At 43.1% G+C, this 21990-nt stretch overlaps 1 protein-coding gene across 8 annotated transcripts in view; it reads right to left on the reverse strand.

Moving 5' to 3' along the window:
- Nucleotides 1–21990, reverse strand: part of LOC146785286 (E3 ubiquitin-protein ligase TRIM39-like) — a 581054-nt gene that overhangs the window by 314272 nt on the left and 244792 nt on the right. For all 8 annotated transcript variants that reach the window (XM_085634252.1, XM_085634253.1, XM_085634255.1 and 5 more), the window contains one exon: nucleotides 9169–9587. In XM_085634252.1, coding sequence (XP_085490378.1) covers nucleotides 9169–9582 — 414 coding nt within the window. In that variant the 5' untranslated portion in view covers nucleotides 9583–9587. The remainder of the gene's footprint in view (nucleotides 1–9168; nucleotides 9588–21990) is intronic.

Genomic DNA, 21990 nt, shown 5'->3' on the forward strand with positions numbered 1-21990 from the left:
TCAGTTCAGGATAGGTAGTCTACCCATCAAGACCTTTACCTGTAAATGGGCTTCTAGAACTGATGACAAATGCCACTGCTGTATGGCAATGGCTGAGACCATTACCCATGTATTTTTTGTTTGTCCGTTATATGCGGCCCCACGGCGGAGATGGCTGAGGCCGATTTGTATTTTGTTGGGTGCCCGGAGATGTGCTGTTGCGCTGAGAATCGTAGGGTCTGATTGTAGCCCTACTATAGCTATAGCAGTTGCCAAATTCCTGGGCTGGTCCTGGATCATACGCACTGGCACTTTAAATAAAACTATTGCTGCTACCTAATCCTAAGATGTACTTTCTAAATATGATCTGTTTCACCGTGCTGTCTCTCCTTTTTTAACTGTTCTTAAGGTTTTTTAGATACATGACAGTATACGGAATTTAATTATCTTTTATCTTGTAATTGTAATGTATTATGTGTTATCTATTTATTAAGTCGTGTGATATGTGTTGTATTTATGTGCTTTTATGACAAACTGTCGAAATAAAGCTTTTTGAATTTGAATTTGATGTGAAACAACCTTTCCTCTGGCGACCAAAGACCCTTGATCTCCAGATCCCCCAGATGAGCACCCTACCCTAAAGTGGATGCATCAGTTATCACCGTGGCCACAACTAAAGGAAGATGGAAAGGCTTTCCTTGAGACAGATTGCCCTCCACACTCCAAGACAGATCCGCTGCAGCTTCTCTGGAGATCCTCAGACTCTGAGATCTCCTTTATGCCGATACCACTGCCTGCGGAGGCACCACTGGAGGGCCCTCATGTGCCAGCATGCATGGTTGACCAACAGAATGCAGGAAGCAAACAGACCGAGCAGACAAAGGACCTTAAGGACTGGAACGACCGCTCCATTGTAAAACAAGGGAATAATTTCCTGTATGTCGAGAATCCTTTGTGACGGTGGGAATGTTCGACACACAGTAGTTTCCAGGACCGCCCCTATGAACAGGTTGCGCTGAGCAGGCACCAGGTGAGATTTGGGCACGTTTATCGAGAAACCGAATTTGTACAACAGCTGGGTTGTAACTTGCAGATGATGAAGCACCTTCTCTGGCGACTCCGCTTTGATCAGCCAGTCGTCCAGATAGAGGAAAACTGGAATCCCCGACCTTCTGAGATGGGCTGCCACCACTGCCATCACCTTGGTAAAGACTCGAGGTGCAGTAGTAAGACCAAACGGAAGGACCGCAAACTGATAATGTTGTGACCCTACCGTAAAACGGAGATACTTCCTGTGCGACTTCAGGATGGGGATGTGGAAATACGCATCCTGCAAGTCAATGGACACCATCCAGTCCTCCTGTTGCAGCGCTTGAAGAACCTATGCAAGGTTAAGCATCTTGAACTTCTCTTGCTTCAGAAAAGATTCAAGATCGTGAGGTCCAGGATTGGACGCAGCCTGCCATCCTTCTTCGGAATCAGGAAATACCGTGAGTAGCATCCCTGACCCCTTTCCTGCTCTGAAACCACCTCTATCGCACCTTTTTTTAGTAATGTTGGGACCTCCTCCTGCAGGAGAAGAAGATGGTCCTCCGAGCAACCACCTTGGCAAGGAGGGTAATTCGGAGGAAATTCCCGAAAGGGAAGGGCGTACCCATTTTCTACAAGATCTAGAACCCAAAGGTCTGTAGTAACCGATTCCCAATCTTGTAGAAAATGGGTAAGCCGGCACCCCACAGGACCAACATGATCCAGAATGGTGGATCTAGGGCTGTTTTGCAGTGGTGGGAGGGACGGAGGAAGAGGAAGAGGAGGAGGAGAGCTGCCGACCTTGAGCACGACCTCTGATTCTGCCCCTGTAGCTCTTATACAGGGTGTTCTGTTGCTGCTGCTGCTGGGGCTGCCTGTAGGTCTGAAAGGACGATCTTCCAAAGCCTCTGTACCTCCTAAAAGAACCCTAGGTTGTGTCTGCAGACCCTGAGATTTGGCCGTGGCTTTACTTTCTTTAAATCTCTCCAATGCAGCATCAGCTTTTTTACCAAAAAGCCCAGAGCCGTCAAAAGGCAAGTCCAGAAGAGGGAGAACTCAGATGATTTCAGCCATGCACTCCTCCTTGTGGCAACAGAAGAGCCCATAATTCTAGCGACAGAGTCCGCAGTATCCAACCCACTCTGGATAACCTGACATGCAGCCGCCTGAGTGTCTGATGGCATCTCATTAAAGTTATGTCTGTCCTCCTCTGATAACTTAGGGGCCAGTTGTTTAGCTGAATCCATGAGAGCATGGATATAACAGCCCAAAAGACAGGTGGCATTTGTCGATTTTAAGGCCATACTGGCAGAGGAGAAGACTTTATTGGCCGATTGGTCAAGTTGTTTTAGCATCCCTGTCACTAGGGACCTGAGGAAAGGCACCTGAAGATCTCTTGGAACAAGCAGCCTGAACCACCAGACTCTCCGGAGAAGGATGGGATGTAAGAAAGTCTGGGTCCCCTGGAGCCGCCCTGTATCTTCTAGCCACAGTTTTAGAGACCACAGGAGCTGAAAAGGGCTTACGCCATACCTCCATGACCCGTTCAATGATGGCATCATTAAATGGCAGTAAGGGTTCTGACACAGAGGAGGGAGAATGTGCAGCCTCTGTGAGGATGTTTGGCTTGAACTCAGCAGATGGAAGCTGCAGATCCAAAAGCTCCACTGCTTTTTTAATAACCGTGTGGTAGGGAGCCACATCTTTAGAAGGAGTATCAGCTGGAGGAGTAATCTCCCACTCTGGTGACAAATCCAGGCCACTAGCTTCTTTCAACTCCTCAAACAAATCATCAAACTCCATGAGCTCACCCTCTTCCATCTCCTCAACCTGGTACCTTTGTTCTTCCAGGACTCTGAGCTTCTCTCCTGGATCTAATCCTCACAACAAGTGTCGGCGGCGCCGTAACCGACTCAGACGGTGCTGCCAGAGTCGAACGAGGTCGAGCCGGAGCCGGTGAAGATGGAAGCGGCATCGATGTCCTCGGCGCCGGGAAATGCCAAGATGGTGTCGCCGGGAAAAAAGGCATAAAAGGAGCCTAAGCACAGGCTTGAGGAATCCCCAAGTTGAAAGCCATTGGACCCATCTGGCCTGAAGGGGCTCCTGTCAGGATTGCCGCAACGGAGACCGCCAAGAACAACTAAGATGGCTGCTGGAGAAAGACGCGCATGAAAAGGGAGAGGTCAGTGGTGCTGAAAGCCCGGCCTCCCTCGCATGACTGTGCTTCGCGTCACGGAGTTCGTACCCGCTTTTACTTCCGGTGCACTTGGGCAACTTCACTCCCATATCGGTGTTTCGCTCTTGCTTTGTGCTTATGTCCTTCGGTTCCTGTATCGGCGCATTCTTTCATCAAAACTAAAAAGAAATAGAAAGAAACAGACTTTTGGGCTGCTTCTTGACTAACCGTGGATACGGTAACAACGCACTTGCGCCGTCACTTATTTTGGTTTACTCTGCTGCAAAACTGGGGACACGGTAACAGCGCTCCTGCGCTGATCTTTAGGATTAGTTGCCATTTTGTTGTTTACTTACCTGAGGTAATAGATGACTTGGGGGGTTTTGAGGCAATCTTCTCTTTTAAGGGTGCTAGGTGTACCTACAAGTGAGGATACAGAAAAAGCCATATATTGTACCCCATCTCACCGTTTTATCCCAGTGTTGAGTGCTACAAGAATTGTATAGGTGGGCAAATGTTAACACTTTGTAATTGCAGGGATATGTGGAAACAAACTAATTATACAAAGACTTATTCCTTTGTTTTACAGACCTACAACACATGCTGTCATATGACCCCTAGCTGCTTCTTTTTCCAGTACAGAAGAAGGGAACATTTAGGTATAGGAGGTCCTACATAGAAAAGTTATACAAACAGTTTGTAGTCTGTTTGTGCTCTCTTTTGTTTTCCATTTTACAGCCTTGAGTTTCCAAGTCCTGTGGTTGCTGATCCCAGCCGAGGAATTTTCTTCCCTCCTTTCCTTGTTTTGTTTCCCTTCTTCCCCATGTTACCTAGGCTGGGTCTGGTACAATAGGTGATAGGGGGAAGTTGTGGACCACTCTTCAGGTCCATAACGTTCCTGTGGAAACGGGTGAGAATCTGACAGCTCCAGAGGGGTACATCGCTCTAGCGAAGACTCCATACATTGTATTTAAATAATGCGTGGGATCTTGACCCGCGCCAGGAAAGGGAGGATATGGCTCAGATTGAGGCATAACCGGACTTGGGCCGATCAGCGCCGACGGTGGAGACAGCGGAGTCGAAGACTCATCAGGAGTCGGATCTTCCTCAACTGGAGCTGGAGAATGAGCCAGCGTCGGAGAAGGAGCCGGAGCCAGAGAATGCTCCGGTGAAGCCGCAGGCGAGGTCAGGCCAACAGGAGAAGCAGGAACAGAGACGGGAGAAGGTGAGGTTGATCTCGGAGCGGCTTCTCTATCCGAACGATGTCGAGAACCATACCTGTTCTTGTTTTTGTGTTTCTTGGGATTTGAAGCATGCCCCGACTCTTCTCCTTTTTCATTCTGGCAATAAACAACTAGGCCTCTTTCCTTTAAAGCATTTGTACTCATCTTGCAGCAGCAGGAGCATCCCTCGACGTCGTGATCTGACGACAGGCACCAGACACAGTTCTCATGCGGATCCGTGATGGACATGTGCTTACCGCACTCGCTGCACGGCTTGAATCCGGACTTCTTAGTCGACATTTTCTAACAGGAAGCAAGAAGCAGCAAAACAAAGTAACTAGCCAAAACTACAGAGAGTCCCAGAAAACCGTAAGCGTCGATGGCGCGGAAAAAAGGGAACTGACGTCATCACGCCAACGAGGTCTTCTTATGGATCCAGTGACGTCAGCGGAGCCGCGAGCAGAGCCGTTCCACTGTGATGTCGTCCTCGACCTCATCGGCATGGAGCGCTACAAAAGTTTCCGAATTTTGCTGGCGCAGGGGATATTCACAAGGTGAGGAATCCACTGGCAGATGTATCCATCAGAAATAGCTTGTTTTCGTTCCAAGCAAACAGATGCCATGCATGCGAGTCTTCAAGACTCCATTTTAGTGTCTTCTGCTCATGCGCGAGAATTTCCTTCCAAGCATTAGTTCATCATACCGCGTCGATGCAGTTGATGCATGCGCACAAAAGTTCCCCGTTTAAAGCGGTATTAGCCCGTCTTCATTGTTATCTGTATTAGTACACACATTCGCAAACTTCACTAACCCGTGTCTCATGTGGTGCGTAATAGTTATTCACAAAACAGGATTAATAACTTCGTTAGTAAGTTAAACGAGTACATTGCATCCGTGCTAGTTTCTTTTCTACGAAACCTTGCTCCATCAATATGAGCAGCCTCTGTTTGACCCAGATTCTCCACAACCTTACACACACCGCAGGACACACGATGGACCCCGATTTCAACCCCAGCAACCGCGTCAAATACAGCCATGTCACAGAACTCACATGGACCAATCACTCCATCATCCACTTCTGCATCTCCAGCACCCGCACTGCCACCCCCCAGATGACCAATGCCCCCTCGCCGGAGTTGGAATAAAATCTCAGAGACCAGCTGGGTGAATGTCCTCAAGTCAACACCTCCAACCCTGCTACCGCCACCAATCTCGAACAGAGAGTAAAAAACTTCAATGCCTGATCACCAATTGAGCAGACATCCAGAGAAAATACTTTAAAAAGGCCTGCTGGTACACTCAAGAACTCAGAACAGCGAAACGAGACTGCAAACAGTTGGAGAAGAGATGGTGCACCAGCAAGGGCACCTCAAACAGGGCAGCCCTCAACCTCTACCACAACCTGCTGAGGGCAACAAAGAAGACAGCCATTGAGGCACGCATCACAACCAGTGCCAACAATGCCAAGGAACTTTTTAATATCGATAAGGAATTCTCCAACCCAGCTGCCAGCAAAAGCAACATCACACCCTCACCAGAGTTGGGCAACAACCTCGCCCACTTCTTTTGTAACCATATACAGAAACTTCGAACCCCAATCCATCCCTATGGACTTTCACGACAGATATGCCACTACCATAACTGACACAACCCACACACTGACCACCTCGAAAATCTTCTTCACTCAGGAAACATTCTCCACCATGATATCCACCCACTCAGGAACTCCCACAGACCCATGCTCTCAACACATCTTCAACCTCAGAAACCAAAGGATAAGCCAGAAACTCACCACCCTACTCAACACCTATCACCACCATAACATTTCCCGATGCCTGGAAACAAGTCGAGGTCTTCATTACTCAAAAACTCTCCCCCGACCCGAGCAAACTAAAAAACTATCGTCCAATCTTCCTGCTCCCATTCCCAGTGAAAGAAGTGGAAAAGATCAACAATCAACTTGTGACACCTGGAGCAGAACCAGCTATTCAACACCTCCCAATCCAGTTTCCACAGCAATCACAGCAGTGAAACCGCCCAGATTACAGCCACCTAGACATCCAAACCATCCTTGACCGAGAAGAAACAGCAGCTTTGATACTCCTCGACCTCTCAGCAACCTTCAGCACTGTATCCCACTGCACACTGATCGAAAGACTCCAACACATCGGCATACAAGGGAACACGCTCAGATGGATCACCTCTTTCCTCACTGGAAGGACCCAGAGGATCCACCTTCCACCTTTCACCTCTGATCCCATGGAGATCACCTGCTTTGTCCCCTATGGCTATTCCGTCAGCCCCACACTCTTCAACGCATATATGACCCCGCTGGCCAACATCATCAGATCCCACGGTCTCAACATAATTTCCTACCCAGACGACACCCAACTCACCCTCTCACACACCAACAACCCCACCACCACCAAAACCAGCTTCCCCAGATGAATGACAAATGTTGCTGACTGGATGAAGAACAACTGCCTGTAGCTGAACACAGGCAAGATGGAAGTACTGATCTTTGGCAACAGCTGCAACACATGGAAAGACACCTGGTGGCCATCAGACCAAGGACCTGTACCCACTCTCTCCAACCACGTCAGAAACTACAGAATCATCATTGACAACAAGGTCACCATGACATCACAGATCAACACCATCTCCTCTGCCTGCTTCCTCACTCTGCACATGCTACATAATATCTTCAAGTAGCTACCCCTACACACGAGACGTACCACGACACAAGCCCTCATCACCAGCCAGCTGGACTACGGCAATGCCCTCTACACAGGAATTGGAGCACACCTTCTAGGAGACTTCAGACCATACAGAACACCGCAGCCAGACTCCTCCTCGGCCTTCCCCCACAAAGCCACATTACACCTCACCTTAGGAAATTCCATTGGCTCCCCATACAGAAGAGATTCCAATTTAAGCTGCTGACCCACGTACACCAGGCTCTACACAACCAAGGACCTGTCTACATTAGCCACTGCCTGACCTTCCACCAACTATCGAGAAGACTACCCTCCGCTTCCCTTTTACTTACCCATACACTCTGCATCTACCAAAGCAGAAGTGGAGGATTCTCATTCTCCCACATTGCAGCAAAGATCTGGAACTGCCTCCCCACGCATATCTGGACAATCACCTCACTCCCAGAATTACGAATGGACCTCAAAACCTGGCAGCTCGAATAAGCCTCTGGGGCCTGCAAGCGCCAGGATACTCTATTAGGTGAATAGGAACACTTTATAAATCGTGATTTATTGATTCATCAAGCCACGCAAGGCCACCTTGTATGGCCGTGCGTGGTTTGATAAATCTAGATTAACGCAATGCAGCACAACTCGCTGCGTTGCATTACTCTGCACAAGGGATGCATTTCATGGGTGAAGCGTGGGTGTTCCCATGCATCCAACCATGGATTTAGGGGCATTCCCAGACTTACTATTCCTGGTGACCTGGGAATACATCAAAATACCTTGAATCCCCAGGTGAGGCATAACAAGGAGAAATGTCATTATTTCTCCTAGTTTTTTCCTCTATGTGTGCTACATTCTGCAGCACACATAGAGAGAGGGAAATGCCTCAGAGAAATGTTTTTGTGCAAGAAAGTGCCTCTTCCTCCACAAAACAATCCTTTCTGCAACACTGGCACCCTTGTATCAGGTGCAAGAGTGCCTGCGTTGGTGCTGGGCAGTGGTGTGTGCATGAGTGCAAGAAAAGGACAGGAATGCAATGTATAATTTTAAATATGGAGCATGCCTGCCCTTGCTGTTTCACGCTGTGCAGCAAAGCGGCTTGCTGAGCTACATGAAAGTTTGCTTAATATGCCGCTTAGGGACAGATTTACTAACATTTTCCTTCATGGTTGCCCACTTTTGTGGCTGATGCATGATACAAAATGCTAGTAAATATTTACAAAGCCACGCAAGGGGGAATTTGTGCTACCTTGCATGGCTTTGTAAAAAAAGGTTACGCAATACAGCGACTTGCTTTGCATTGTGTTACATTTCATTCTGAGAGGCATTCCATGGGTGAAGCATGGGCGTTCCTATGCATTCACCCATTTGTTTACTTGCAATTTCTGGTTTACCAAGAGAATGGTGTAACAAGGAGAAAAATCTTTTTTTCTCCCATTATTTCCTACAATCCGCAGCACACATAGAAAGTGGAAAATGTCTAGAGAGATAGTTTTTTTGCAGGAGGTTATCCCTTCCTGCACAAAAACACTTCCCCTTGTAATGCAGGCAGCCTTGCACCATGGTGCAAATGTACCTGCATTGACACTAGGCTGCCTGAAGTGCACCAGCACTATCAGATGTATGCTGCATTTGTGTGGATATGGTGCATTTCTGCTCTCTCCCTTGCAAGCAACGAGCGCATCAAGTTGCCTTGCTACACTGTGTTGCATGAAGTGTTAGTAAATCTGGCACCTGCTCTCTCATGCACAATTTATGTACCTGCGTCAAAAGCGATTGCCTGCAAACAGCAAAGCTTGGAAACATAGGGCAGTAATTGTCTGTATTTCAAAGCTCTTCAGTCAAGAGCACATGCGCTACCTCAGAGATTTTTCAAATAATGGTTTGATTTGTAGATGTAAAAAAGAAATGCCCAGATACCCTGTCTATCTGCACAGCATAAAGAGTGGGCTCTGATAGCCCCCATTGAATATAAATACCATCTGCTATGGAGCAACAACCTAGAATGTTTAACATAGTTAGTGATCAGTGCCCCTAGGATCTGCTTTGCACGTACCTTATACTGTAGGGCAGCCTCTTCTATGGGACACACATCATGAGACCTGTGATCCCCCGCCTGTCCACAGACCACACAGATGGGTTCTCGGTCATCCCTGCAGAAGAGTGTTAGTTCTTCTTCGTGTTCATCACAGAGATTTCTATTTTCGATTTTCCTCTTTCTTCTATTCATTTGTCTGATTACAGCTGCTACATTTCCCAGTTGCCTGTTATGTTGAAGTTGTTTTGTTTTCAATTTTGCTCTGCACACTGGACAGGACAGGTTTCTAGGCACCTTCCCCCACCTCCGAGTGATACAAGTTTCACAAAAGTTGTGTCCACACATTGTGGTTACTGGATCTTTAAAATATTCTCCACAAATCAGGCAAGTAACTTCAGCAATGAGATTCTGCAGCTGATGTCCTAGTTCCATTATGCCTGGAGAAGAATTTAGAGAGGCATTATTAAATGTTTAATGTTATGCATAACACAGAGTACATGCAGGGCTTCACAGCTAAAGGCTGCATTTACAACCATGCCTCATGGCCCAGAGATTGTTTTCTTTGTAGAATGAAGGTAAAGGCTTGCACCAAATATGATGGCACCACATAGATAGTGACAGACACAATAATTATGATTTACAACTATAATTCCCCAGTACCCTCCTGGTCTGATTGCGATAATTTGCCATTTGGGCCCTCATTAAAAGTTGCCCGGAGTAATATCCCCAAGAGAAATACTGCTCTGGGCAAAAACAGGTTTTGTTGTGGCTCTTCGTCCTCAAACTCCAGACCCAACAATTAATGCCCCAGACAAACTTAGCCCAGAGACCTTTGAGGAGCTGCTTGGGCTGTAGGCACATAGTGCCTCTTACTCCTGATGCCCTCTTACTTCATCTAGGGTTGAGCAGAAAAAATTCCCCATAGTGAAAGGATATCTGCCATGCTTTTTCCCCCGGCTGCCAGACCACTCCCCATACCTGAGGAAACAAGCAATTGCAGTGCAATCGGTCTCGCCTTTGGGACTTTATATGTATTTAGCTATGCAGCACATTAGCCTGGGTGCTGAAACATCTACTGTTCTTCAACATGGAGGGAAAGTAACCACCAAACTGCGTGACAGGCCAGGTTTGAGAACACATGGAGAGAAATATTGCATTTCAGCATGAAATGGTATGGTCCAAAGCTCTGTTTTAATATGTAATCGGGGCCTTCGGTTGTCATATCACTGAAAATACAAGATTTGAAAAAAATATTATTGTCTATGGGTGCTCAAGGAAGACAATTTTTTATGGACAGGAATCTAGAGAATGCTAAAGTGATTCTGGTATTTTACTGACCTCTGCTGATCGTTTTCTATCAAGAAAGTTAAATAGAGGCAGTTGCCAGATAAATTAAAAAAAGAAAGTTCCTCAGCAGAATGCAATTCTGGTATTTTACTGACCTCTGTTGGTCGTTTTCTATCAAGACAGTTAAATAGCGGCAGTTGAACAGAAAAAAAGTCCAAGTGGAAGCATACAAGTCCTAGGGCTGATCTCCAGAACCCACAAAGTATATACACATATAAGTATATAATAAGTATATACTAAAGTATATACAAGTGGTCTTGAATGTTTGAACTAAAAAGGGCCTGAAACATTAACCACCTGCCTCTTGCGGAATTGAACCCAGTATTACAGTTTGTGTGTAATTCCTAAATCCTAGGACAAATGTTTGTAATCCTCATTATCTCACGCAGCAAGTTCGGTCACTTTTATTAAATTTGGCCATCTTATCGATTCACAGAGATAACAGGGAACTCAAAATGAAGCACTCTGTGGCATTGTTTATAAGGTGTAAAGTCCTCTTCTACTAATCGTCCTCCGTATTATCTGTTAATCAGTTTCCGTCTGCATGTCATAACCTCTAAATCAGTGCTTCTGAAACTTTTTAGAACCACAATCCACTTATTAGCATGGCAAACTTTCTTGACTCATCTAGCTTTAATTGACATGGGGGGCGATTTTTAATTTATCGGGAGCATCATTCAGTAGCGCATTAGCCTTAAGAGACAGCACGTTTTCGATTGAATTGGCCATTACATTTGCACAAACATACAGTTTTACTGATGGAACAATATTGCACACATGATGATGCATAGAAATTGTGTTTCAGTGAATATTTATCATTTGCTCTTCACCAAGTAAACGTTTCTTGATTAGTTTTGATCCTATTAAATCTGTTTATCATACTTCGCAATTCCAAAAACACATATGCTTCATTTTTGCTTTCCGAACTGCTGAATGTGTACAGTTCACTTACTGATATTTATTTTTTGTTGTGTTACAAAAAATTACATCCTATAACCTTCCCTTTCACATACACTGTCCCCAAGCACGAGTGTCATATAATTCTCTATACTTTTCTTTCTCTGACTCAAATTGAGAGGAGCCTAACACAATTAAAAACAAGCAGTGGTTTGCCAGAAGACATAGCCTGATATTTGACCTCTATCATTAAAGTAGCAAATGTGACCAGCTAAAAACAGAGTTTAAAGGCATCTTTATTTATTTTTTGGACCTTCACCATTTACCAAAAAATGTTTAGCAACCCACTAGTAGGTCCTGACCCACAATTTGGGAAACACTATACTAATTATTTGTCTTATGGACCATATCTCCTTCCTTTCTCAATTGTATGCAAACAATCTATTTTTTTATATTCTAAAAGGAAGAGGTAAAACAAAGGGAAAACGTTGTGGCTAACATTGAGTGGCTATGAACAATACAATAGCAAAGCCGTAAAAGTCCCTTTCTTATCATTACTATTACAACTATATTTGTGAATTCTACACAAGTGTATCTCCTTTACTATGGGATACCACCGTTTTTACACACCATCTTCTTACATCATTGCATACGCCATCCTTCCATCATCGAATTCTCTTACTCACAATCAACCTCTAAACCTAATTCCTTACCCCATCTTAAATGTTACCCCAATCCCAACCCTATTCTTACCCTCTCCCTAGCTTATATTCTTACTGTACCTTATTCTAGTCCTTGCCCTATGCACATGTTATAATAATAGTTTATTTCAGACAAAAAAATTCCATAAAACACCAATGCTATAAAAAAATACAATAAGAAATTTGCACACACATAGTGAATGTTTACTGACAGCACAAATATAAATACTTTCAAATAATATATTACTAGTATAATTGAAATTTTAGTGAAGGCTTTTATAAGGAAGTTACAAGACCCAGTTCAATAATACAGTCATCTCATTTTGGAAGTTTCACCCAAAAACCACATTTCGTAGTAGAATGTTAATATCACTTAGCCAAGCAGACTGATATGCTGATGGTTTATCACACAAAGGATTGGGAGCTCTCCAAGCTATGCTATGGTAGTTCGAGTCCTGTAGAAGTCCTGTACAAAATTGTAAGCATCCAAGTTTTCTGAGCTTAGTGACTGTTTTTCATCCACCCTAGTCTCTTTCACAGTCATGGACCCTGTGAAGAGGAGAGCAGCTGATAGGTAGCTGTGAGTCAATCCCCTTTTACACTGCATGAGGCTAGGTGTGTGCCTTTTTGTTTTACACAAAAGAGGAGGCTGGGGATTTGCTCTACAGATAAACCCCACCCCTTATCTTTAAGGTATTTCTTATCAAGGTTTGGGATGAGCTTTGGAACTCTGGAACCCCTCAGAGGTAATGGTGCTAGAATATAAAACCTTGGTGAGCTGATTAAGATTCTTTTCCTCATTATGTGAAGGAAGAAATAGTTGTTTTTTTCATCCCTTTGAGATTGTTACTGTTCTTCACTTTAGACTTTTTATGAAATCAGAATTTCCAATAACCTCATCCTATTCTCCTCAGGCTACATAAATCCTCAGTGTGTGTATTTGTGGGCGAAGTGTATTGACATTTGACCTATCTGAGAGGTGTCATAAGAAACATGAATCCCATGCCCATGTTATGAATCTTAGCATGCAAATGATGACCTGCACTGATGGCTAGTTGCAGCTCTGCACTGGATTGCTATACGTAAACCTGGGATCCTCAGACAAAGATTTACTTTTTGTTTCTCATTAAAGTTTTTTATTTTTTATTGAGCAGAATATGAGAAGCGAAAAAAACAGCTGTCGAGAATACAATCTCATCACACATAATTAAGCAAAACTTTCTATCAAATGCAATTGATGTTAGCAGCAAATCCTTGATAATGCCTCCATCCTACCTAAAAATGTACAAGATAGTAAAGTGCTCTAGTTCTGCTCTCCGTAGCTACCACTTGGATAGCTTTCTAAGGTTATCCTTTACCTCTTAAATCACCATAAGAGTTGTTTGTACTGGTGCAAGGTACCCACTTTAATTAGTGGACATCATATACCAGGCCAACTTCTCACAGTGCTCTAGTTCTATAGTGCAGTGACATTGAAAACATCATAAATATGTAGGATTGACAAAACCTTAGCCAAGTTCTATTTATGAAATAGCCCGCCCCTTAAAGGCTTTTGTTCCAAACCATCAGAAAGCCATCACTATCCCCTAGCAAAACTAACTCCAAACCTTCTCTTATTAAACATTGAACAATGAATAGTACAATACAAAAGTGCTATAGAACGTAAACAAGCACATAGATTTAAAACTCATTCATAAAATGCATTAGTGACTTATTCAAGTAATTTTGCTAATGATTTTAAACCTTAAGAGAGTGCAATCATGGGATAACTTGTATTCTGTAAGCTTTAATTCCTAACCACTAAAGAGTCTTCACTGTTTCCTAATAAAACTAACTCTAGCTGTTTTTCTATCATACCTAGCACCCTAGCAAAAACGCTGTAAAACTGGGCACCAACACATACATTTACTGGTTACTTAATAGAATGCATTAGTGGCTATATGCTTTACAATAAGATATTGGAATCTTGGAAATCATGAGCCAACTCACAAATTGATTGAAAACCTATTCATGAAGAGAAATTATGCTCACTGGATTCGAATACTTTCAAAATTGCCAAGCTTTTTGCCAAGTAACCAACTCGTCATGCATATGCCTCCTCGGAGACTGTAGTCATCTTCATTTTAGCATACCAAAGTTCAGGTGGTTGGGATTTTTTACGTTCTCCAATATTGCAATATCAAGGAGTGTGCAACTGAAATGGCAACACAAATAAAATATTATAAATGCTTATTGGCCCTACTAATAACGTATGACGAGCCAAATAATACAAAAGTAGCTTCTGGCACTATTGCCAGATGAGGACATTTACTACGCTCTTGAAAGAATTATTCCAGAATTGACACAGCGCAGGGCATTAAATAAGAAAATATGCAACCAATCTCCTGTATAGTTTAGTTGGCACCAAAAACATTGATCAGGGATTGACTGAAACATCAGATGCAGGGTTTGAGGGTATAATATGCTAACCATCTTGACAAAAAATACATTATTTTAAAATTAGCTGACCTCAAGGATTTACCCATCTCTGAAACATATTTTCATTTCCCTGTTGTTGTCTTGCAATTAGTCGTTTTTATAAACTTTACTCCAAAAATTCAGGAACCAAAGCAAGAGTAGAGTACTTGTGTAACGCCCGACACCAATTGCCCACTTCCGTCAATTTGTTGTTTACTAAGAGAAGGCCTAACACTTGTGCCGCCTCACTCATCTACTGATAATTTGACCTTAAAAAACCTGATATCTCCATGAAACTGAACATTAGCGAATGGCTCTGTCCCAAGTTGTACAATTATTTCCTCCCATATTATCGGTTTTTGCCCCATGAAAAAGTCACCAATCTTAGTGAACCCCTTGGCCTTCCAGGATTCCTAACTGAGCTTAGACAGAAGAAGTCCTAAACATTTGCCATCCTGCATTCAGGTAAACACATGGCAAACTGGAACCTGACATGTATTTAAAAAAAGCCTGAATAACAACTTTCCAATACATGAAGCATCGTGTACCTGGTCATTTTGGGAAGATTTGCTATTTTTAATAATACTGGTAGATCAATTGCTGATTCTTTCACCATACCTATTAATAAAAAGTTATCAAAAACTGCTGTCTCCAATGAAAGTTGAATCACATTATCCAATAGTGCAGCCTGATGGTAGGTCTGAAAATGAAAGCACAGAAGTCATCCCTGGATTTTAGCAATAGTAGTATTGAAAGCTTTATCCTAGGATGTTTCTTATTCCATTTTATGTTTTAATCAGTAGATCTATCTCTCTAAAATATGAATTACTAATGTTAATAAGAAGATTAAAAATATAAAGGCAAATTAGACATTTTAAATAAAGCCACCCTACTGATCAATGTGTAAGGAAGTAGAAATCATCTACCAATAGTGTTTTTAAATTTGGCAAGCAAGGAATTATAATTTAATTGAAACAATTGCAAGTGGTTATTCGTAACACATAACCCCCAATAGCAAATTGGGGGCTGGGAGTCGAACTGATGCTAGAAATCTTAAGGGACGATTTCTTATTAAAGTTATTAGTCTGTGCCTTGTGCTAAATGTTCAGTGAGAAGTTACATTTCTTTGTAAGAATTTAACAAGGCTTTGTTGTGCAGTTCCAATATCTGGAGCTTCAAGAGGGTATCTAAGGCTAGTCCTTCACAGAAAGATCTCCTTGTGACCCAAAGGATAATGTGTCTCCTGTAGATCAGAAGCTTGAGTTCTCAAGGACCTTTGTGGACCTGTCTTGTTTGCTTGACCATTTACTTACACATCTGTTCAGCCTGAATTTCAAAGTGCTGATATAACCTTGGTTATTACTGAAAAGTGATAAGTGAATGCTTATCATATTGTAGACTTTGTGCCTCTATCAGCAACAATGAATCCCCCCACGGCCTTGGAGATCATCTGTGGCAGGATTATAGGTATATATCTGAAAGAGACATCTAGCCATAGGTTCCTTAACCTTTGAATTGAAACCTTTTGGGTCCTGTACTCGACAAATGTAAGCTACATACCTGCATTCCGTTTGTTTGCGTTGTTTGGGAAAACTCCAAGGATTGTGGCTCCAGCCAGAGGCTGAAGCTGAAGGCGCTCAAGGAACGCTGTATGAAGTTGCTGACGGCATGTCTGACTGGGTCCTCTGAGACTTCACGGCCTTGGTCTTTTTCTTCTCATAGCGAGGTCTGTTCCAGGAGCCAGAGCAGTTCTCAAGGACGTCGATCTCCAGAGACATCCAAAGGTAAACACAGGCTTTTGAAGTCACTGAACCCTCCAGCTTTGCTGTGTGGAGACTCCATCTCCCATTGCTCCTCTCACTTGCCTGTTGAGGAGGCTGTATGTGACTCTGCCCGTGTTTTTTCTTCTTTCCATGAGCCGTGGCATCGATGGCCCAAATGAGGGGTATTATAATTTTCTGTGGGCACCCACATTCTGCTGGAGCGCCCCAGGGCCCCAAAGAGGTGAGTGGAGACACACCAGTGGGTTCACCCTCGGTGTCGTTTGGGCCATCTGAGTCATTGGGGCGGTGCCAGTCGGCGTTGGCCAACTCCGCTACGGCACCAGTGCACGGCCCTCTGGGGGGCTTTGCCTTCGGCATCCGCTCTTGACAAGCCAGCTATGGCACTGATCTCGACTGCACTGATCTATGTCACTTCTCCTTCTCCTATCGAAAGTTTAAGGGTCACCTGCTCAGCATTGGGTGCAGAATCGATAGAGTAAACTAGGGAAAATGTGGCATTTTCACTTCCTTCTCAAGGTGAGACTTCAGGACGTCACCTTTTGACAGGTGATGCAAGGGAGTATGGGTTTTTTCAGCCCATCCCTGAGATTATTCCATCTTTGGTGGAGAAGAGTTGAATAACTGCACTTTGAAAGGCTAGTGGGCTGGAGTCTTCTCCAGCCTCAGGGCTACTTTCCCCTCCTAGTCTCTGAGGCAAGTTCCTTATTTGCCGATATGTTGAGGAGAGTGGCTGTAGTTTTAGAGTTGTCACTGCCTACGATGCAGAAGTCCACTAACCATCTGACTGATGTCCTTTACCAAGGTCAGACAGGGGAAGAGTCTGTTCCTCCATACAGTGAAGCCCTGTTCGACATATTGTTAGGAACTTGGGCCAAGCCTGATTCAGTAGTCTCAGTGGACTGAGATATATCTCACAGGCACCTGCCTGCTCCAGGAATCCCAGTTTGTCTCCTCAGGCATCCTACCACTCGTAGTCTGGTAGTTTAGGATGCTACAGACTCACAGAATATATATTCTTCACCTAAGACTCAATTGAATAGAGACTCTAGGAGTCAAGATGCATGAGGCAAATGCATATTTGCTTCTGCAAGTTCTGCTTTAAGGTCTACCAACAAGTCTTGTGTTCTTGGGCATTTTTAACACGCTTTGTGGGACTCTATGCAGACTATGTTGTCATCACTTCAGGATGACCTCTGTTCTGATATTGAAAAGCTGATTAGAGATGGCCAACAGGCAGCTCAGCTGATAATTAGATGTGGCATGGATACTACTGATACAATAGGGGGCCATGGAATCCTCTGTTGCACTTTGGCATCTTGCATGATAAAGAACTTCACGTTTTTCAGAGGCTGTCCAGGTGACTTTGGTCGATATGCATTTTGATGGTACCCATCTTTTTGTGGCTCAGGCCAATTCGGCATTAAGGCACTCCAGAGATAGTCAGAGTGATACAGTCATAATTACTCTTTTTCTATTTAGATGTTCTTTAGTGTTGTCCATATACTTGGGTTTTATAGGTGAGACAGGATTTTTGTTTTTCAAGGAACTAGTCTTGTCAGGGCATTGACAGACCCACCTTTTGTTTACACCAGATTGGTATTCCTGCGAGAAGCACATGTTATAGTTTCAATATTGTCTTGAACAGTTTATGTGGTACAAGAATACCTGAGGAATAGTTTTTCCTTTTTCATGTTCCTCCTGAAATGGGCTACATGCTCAAGAGGTCATTTGCAGATGTGTCTTCCGGTTAGAAAATTTACATTTTGACATGCTTCTTCGAAGAAGTTCAGTATGCTGGTATGAATTGCTAATGACTTACAGTATGTCTTATAGAGACATGTAACGGCCCAGAGGTTTCGTTCCTCGCTCCAGGATTGATCTACTCTCCTTCACCCTTCTAGATTGTTTTATACCTCGTCTGGGACGCTTACTTAAACTCTGCCCTTGCGCCCAGTACCTGTTCCCCCTGGAATCCACGCCTCCCCTCCATCTACACCCTCTGGCCGTCCTGCCAGCCCGCGTCCTTCTCCCCTTGGATTTCATGCTGGAACCCTTTGAATCACACAGCGTCAACCATTATATCTACTAATTTACACAACGCCTTTGGTTTCTACCAGAAGCACTACCCCCTAATTATTGACCTATGTCCTGATGATGACCTGAAATTATCCAGGTTGAAACACCGTTGACTACACAGCCTAGAACTCAGGCACTTCTGTGGTCAAATAAACCATCAAAATAATTTTGTACATAATTGTATACATCTGCATTGTTTGTTGACCACTGTATTTCTTTTCCATTGCGCCATTCATGCTGTTACTTGCACCTTTGTGTCACTGCGCCATTCACAATTCACTAGCACGTTCAGTGCCCACCTTGTGTGTTACAGTCATTGTACAAATATATGTACTGTAGTGCTTATTAACTACTTGCAGAATTGTATAAAAACTTCATTTTATCTATCCTTGGCTCATGCTGTGGTCTCCCTCCCTTTTCCCGTTCACTTGTGATTGACCTCACCTCGCCAAATTGTTTTCTTCCTTCTTTTAAAATACCCTCCAGTTGAGACGTTGTTTTTTGTTGCATATTACGCCCGGTCTCACTTGGGTTAGCGGGCTCTACTCCTGTTTATTGCTATGTTTTTTTTTCTTTTTTTTCTTTAAGGGATCATAACAGTACAATCTGGGACTTTGTAAGAACTAAATGTGCATTATGAGCCCTTGTCTGCCCTTACAGTCAGATTGGATTTTGGCTCTTCTGCCTTGTGGACAGTTGCTGCAATTGGGTCCCCTTTTAAGGTATTGTCCAGAGGTCTGATTTATTTGATTCAATTTGACCTTCTAGGCCGAAGTCGGTCATAAGTGCTTGCTGTTGGCAAGGGCTCATTTTCATGTGGGTTTTCATTAGGGGGTACAAGCCAGTTAGGATACTTTTGACAGCCAGCAGTATCTTAATAGTAAGTCACACAAGGTGTTTCATTGAGAGCGAGATTTTGCTTCTGATATTATATTGTATGGTACTTTAGGACCCTTTTTCAGTTCTGTTTATTTATGTGTGTACACAGAGTTTACAGAAGTGTATTGCATATGTGTTTACACATGCAGTGATATAGTTCTGCTACATGTAATTCAAATGAATTTGATATTCTATTTTGAAGCCGGAGCCATTTGTATGCGTGGAACGTACATCTATAGATCTGGGTATAATTGATGAATATTTATAGCAGATTGATATCCGTTTGCCATCTTTCCATCTATACAGGCACTATGCAATGTGGGGATCGTTTGGTGGTCATTTTGCCTAAAAAACACAAAAAAACAAAGAGTAAATATTCTTTGTTTAGGGATCGACTTTGAGGTTTATCCGTCTTGATACCTGAAATGATCTTCCTCTCTTGCAATGAATGGCTTTATTCACCTTGGTGTTAATGGGAATGGTTTCTGGGATCCCTTCTCTTCTGGAGTTATCAGGGCAGATTTCCTTCAGATATTTCTTTACTGATGCAGAGAATGTGGGTTACATGGCATTCGGTTTGCCTTTGGCCCTTCTAGTCCAAGGACTCACTTACCCTTTGGGGGTTAAATACTATTATCTGACTGTTGTCAGATTCCTTCTGACAGGGTATTAACCTGTTCCCCTTGAGGCTTTGGTTTTTCTGTGCCCGCTGGGTTGTTTCTTATTTACATTATCTGTGGTCATTGCCACTATTTTTAAAGGGAACCATTATCTTTTTCGTTTAATTCATATGCATGTCTGGTCTGTGGTTCATTTCAACCAGCAGGTTTTCTTGAGAACTATTGTAGGATTAGCTCGCAGACCCTCTTCCGGGTGGGTATAGCTATGGTTATTAATTAAAAAGTTAAGGCATCTACAGCTAGATGTCTATCAGATTAACAAGTTACTTATCTTCTGTTACATATTATCTGGTAGAGAGACAGTCTAGTCGCAGATCCCTTAACACCCTGCCCATAATCCTCGCTCTGCAAACATCCTGTAGTATAGGAGTTATACCACTTTTCAGTACCGGTTTTATATACCGGTGATCACTGTTTCACATAGTTGTGTGATTCAATAGATCGCTCGGTCTTACTTCTTAAATAATCACTTGGTATTGCCATACCTTTCATTTTCAATTGCTTCATCACTCTATTGGGTCTTTCCTTATGGGCCTTGTCTGGGTATTGTTATAAGATTTATTTTCATTTTCTAATTATGTTTTTTAAAGATATACTGATTTTTTTGGCACACTGTTTCCACAGCCAGTTTTGATAGTGGCTCAGTATTTTATCGTGGAGGGTTTCACAGAAGAAATTGACGTCCGTGCCCCGGAGGGGACTTAAATGGCTCCACTGACAGAGTCAACGTCATCATGGGGTCGTGCGACACCGTCCCCCGGCACGCAGAGGTACAGCTGAAAAAGTTCCAACTCCAGTCTGACACCTAGGGGAAAATTCAAAAGTTAAGGAATCTGCAGCTAGACTATGTCTCTGCCAGATAATAAGTTACCGAAGGTAAACAACTTGTTCTTCAGCATGTTCAGTCTTGGATTTTCTATGTGACATTTTTCCTTGCAGGGACTTTTGTATTCGTTCACTTGGCCGAGCAGCTCCTGCTGACATCTATGTGCAAACTTCTAGTCATTTGCGTTTGTCCTGGCTACATCCTTGCTGGCTTTCATGCTTTAATGGTTGATTGTAAGATTCCGGTTAACATGGATTGTTGTGTCATGCAGATACTTTGACCTGAAACCTTTATGTCCATTATTGGGACTCCATTTTGTCATCAGCCTTCTTGGAAAATGGCGACCTCTTCCTTTCTAGATTCTAAAACATGGTGGTCTTTACCTTCCTAGGCAAAATACTTATGTCACATTCCTTTGACCCATTAATGTGTCACATCCTTGTAAACCTAATCTATAAAAGATGTCATATCCCAAGGCAATGATGTATAAACAGAAAGTAATTTCCCTCAGCAGTGACATACAAAAGCGATCACATCCTCCTGGTAGTGTCACAAATAAATGTTTCTCGTGCGACAGTTGCCTGAGACAGGTGTCTTTTACAAGTTCAATTAACAATTATCACCCAAACAGTGTGGTCTGTATTGATGTATTTTTATCTTATCAGTACATCTATCTGATATATATGATTATGTCAATACATTCCTTAAAAAGGTAAGAAGGGTCAATTTACTATAAAATTCATCTGAAATCACCACTAAATCTAAGCGCATAGAAGTAGGTGTTAGGTTGCTAGGCTGAAAAATGAATTTCTTACTCTGTTGGAAATGTTTATATTATTCTCATTGTAGGTCACATGCCTTGGTGCTATAGTAATCATATTCTGTGTGGTTACTTTTCATGTTCTAAACAACAGAATTAGAAAGCTGAAATAAACACATTGTAACAATAAAATGTCTCTTACTTAGTGCAGTACTTCTGTGATATTCTAAAGACTGGAATCGAGTTTAAATTACCACTACATCCCTGAAACCTTTTCAGAACTGTTAGTGACCTAGAAAACACTGACATCACATCAACCAGAGAGCTGCGTGAGCTTATGTGGGGGTACAGTAACCGAGACTTTCACGTTTAAGTGTTGGTGAACTAAACTAAGTTCAGGTATCTAGGTGGGAAAGTCAGACATTGTAAAACT

Source organism: Triturus cristatus, chromosome 11 (assembly GCF_964204655.1).
Source record: "Triturus cristatus chromosome 11, aTriCri1.1, whole genome shotgun sequence".
Lineage (NCBI taxonomy): Eukaryota > Metazoa > Chordata > Amphibia > Caudata > Salamandridae > Triturus > Triturus cristatus.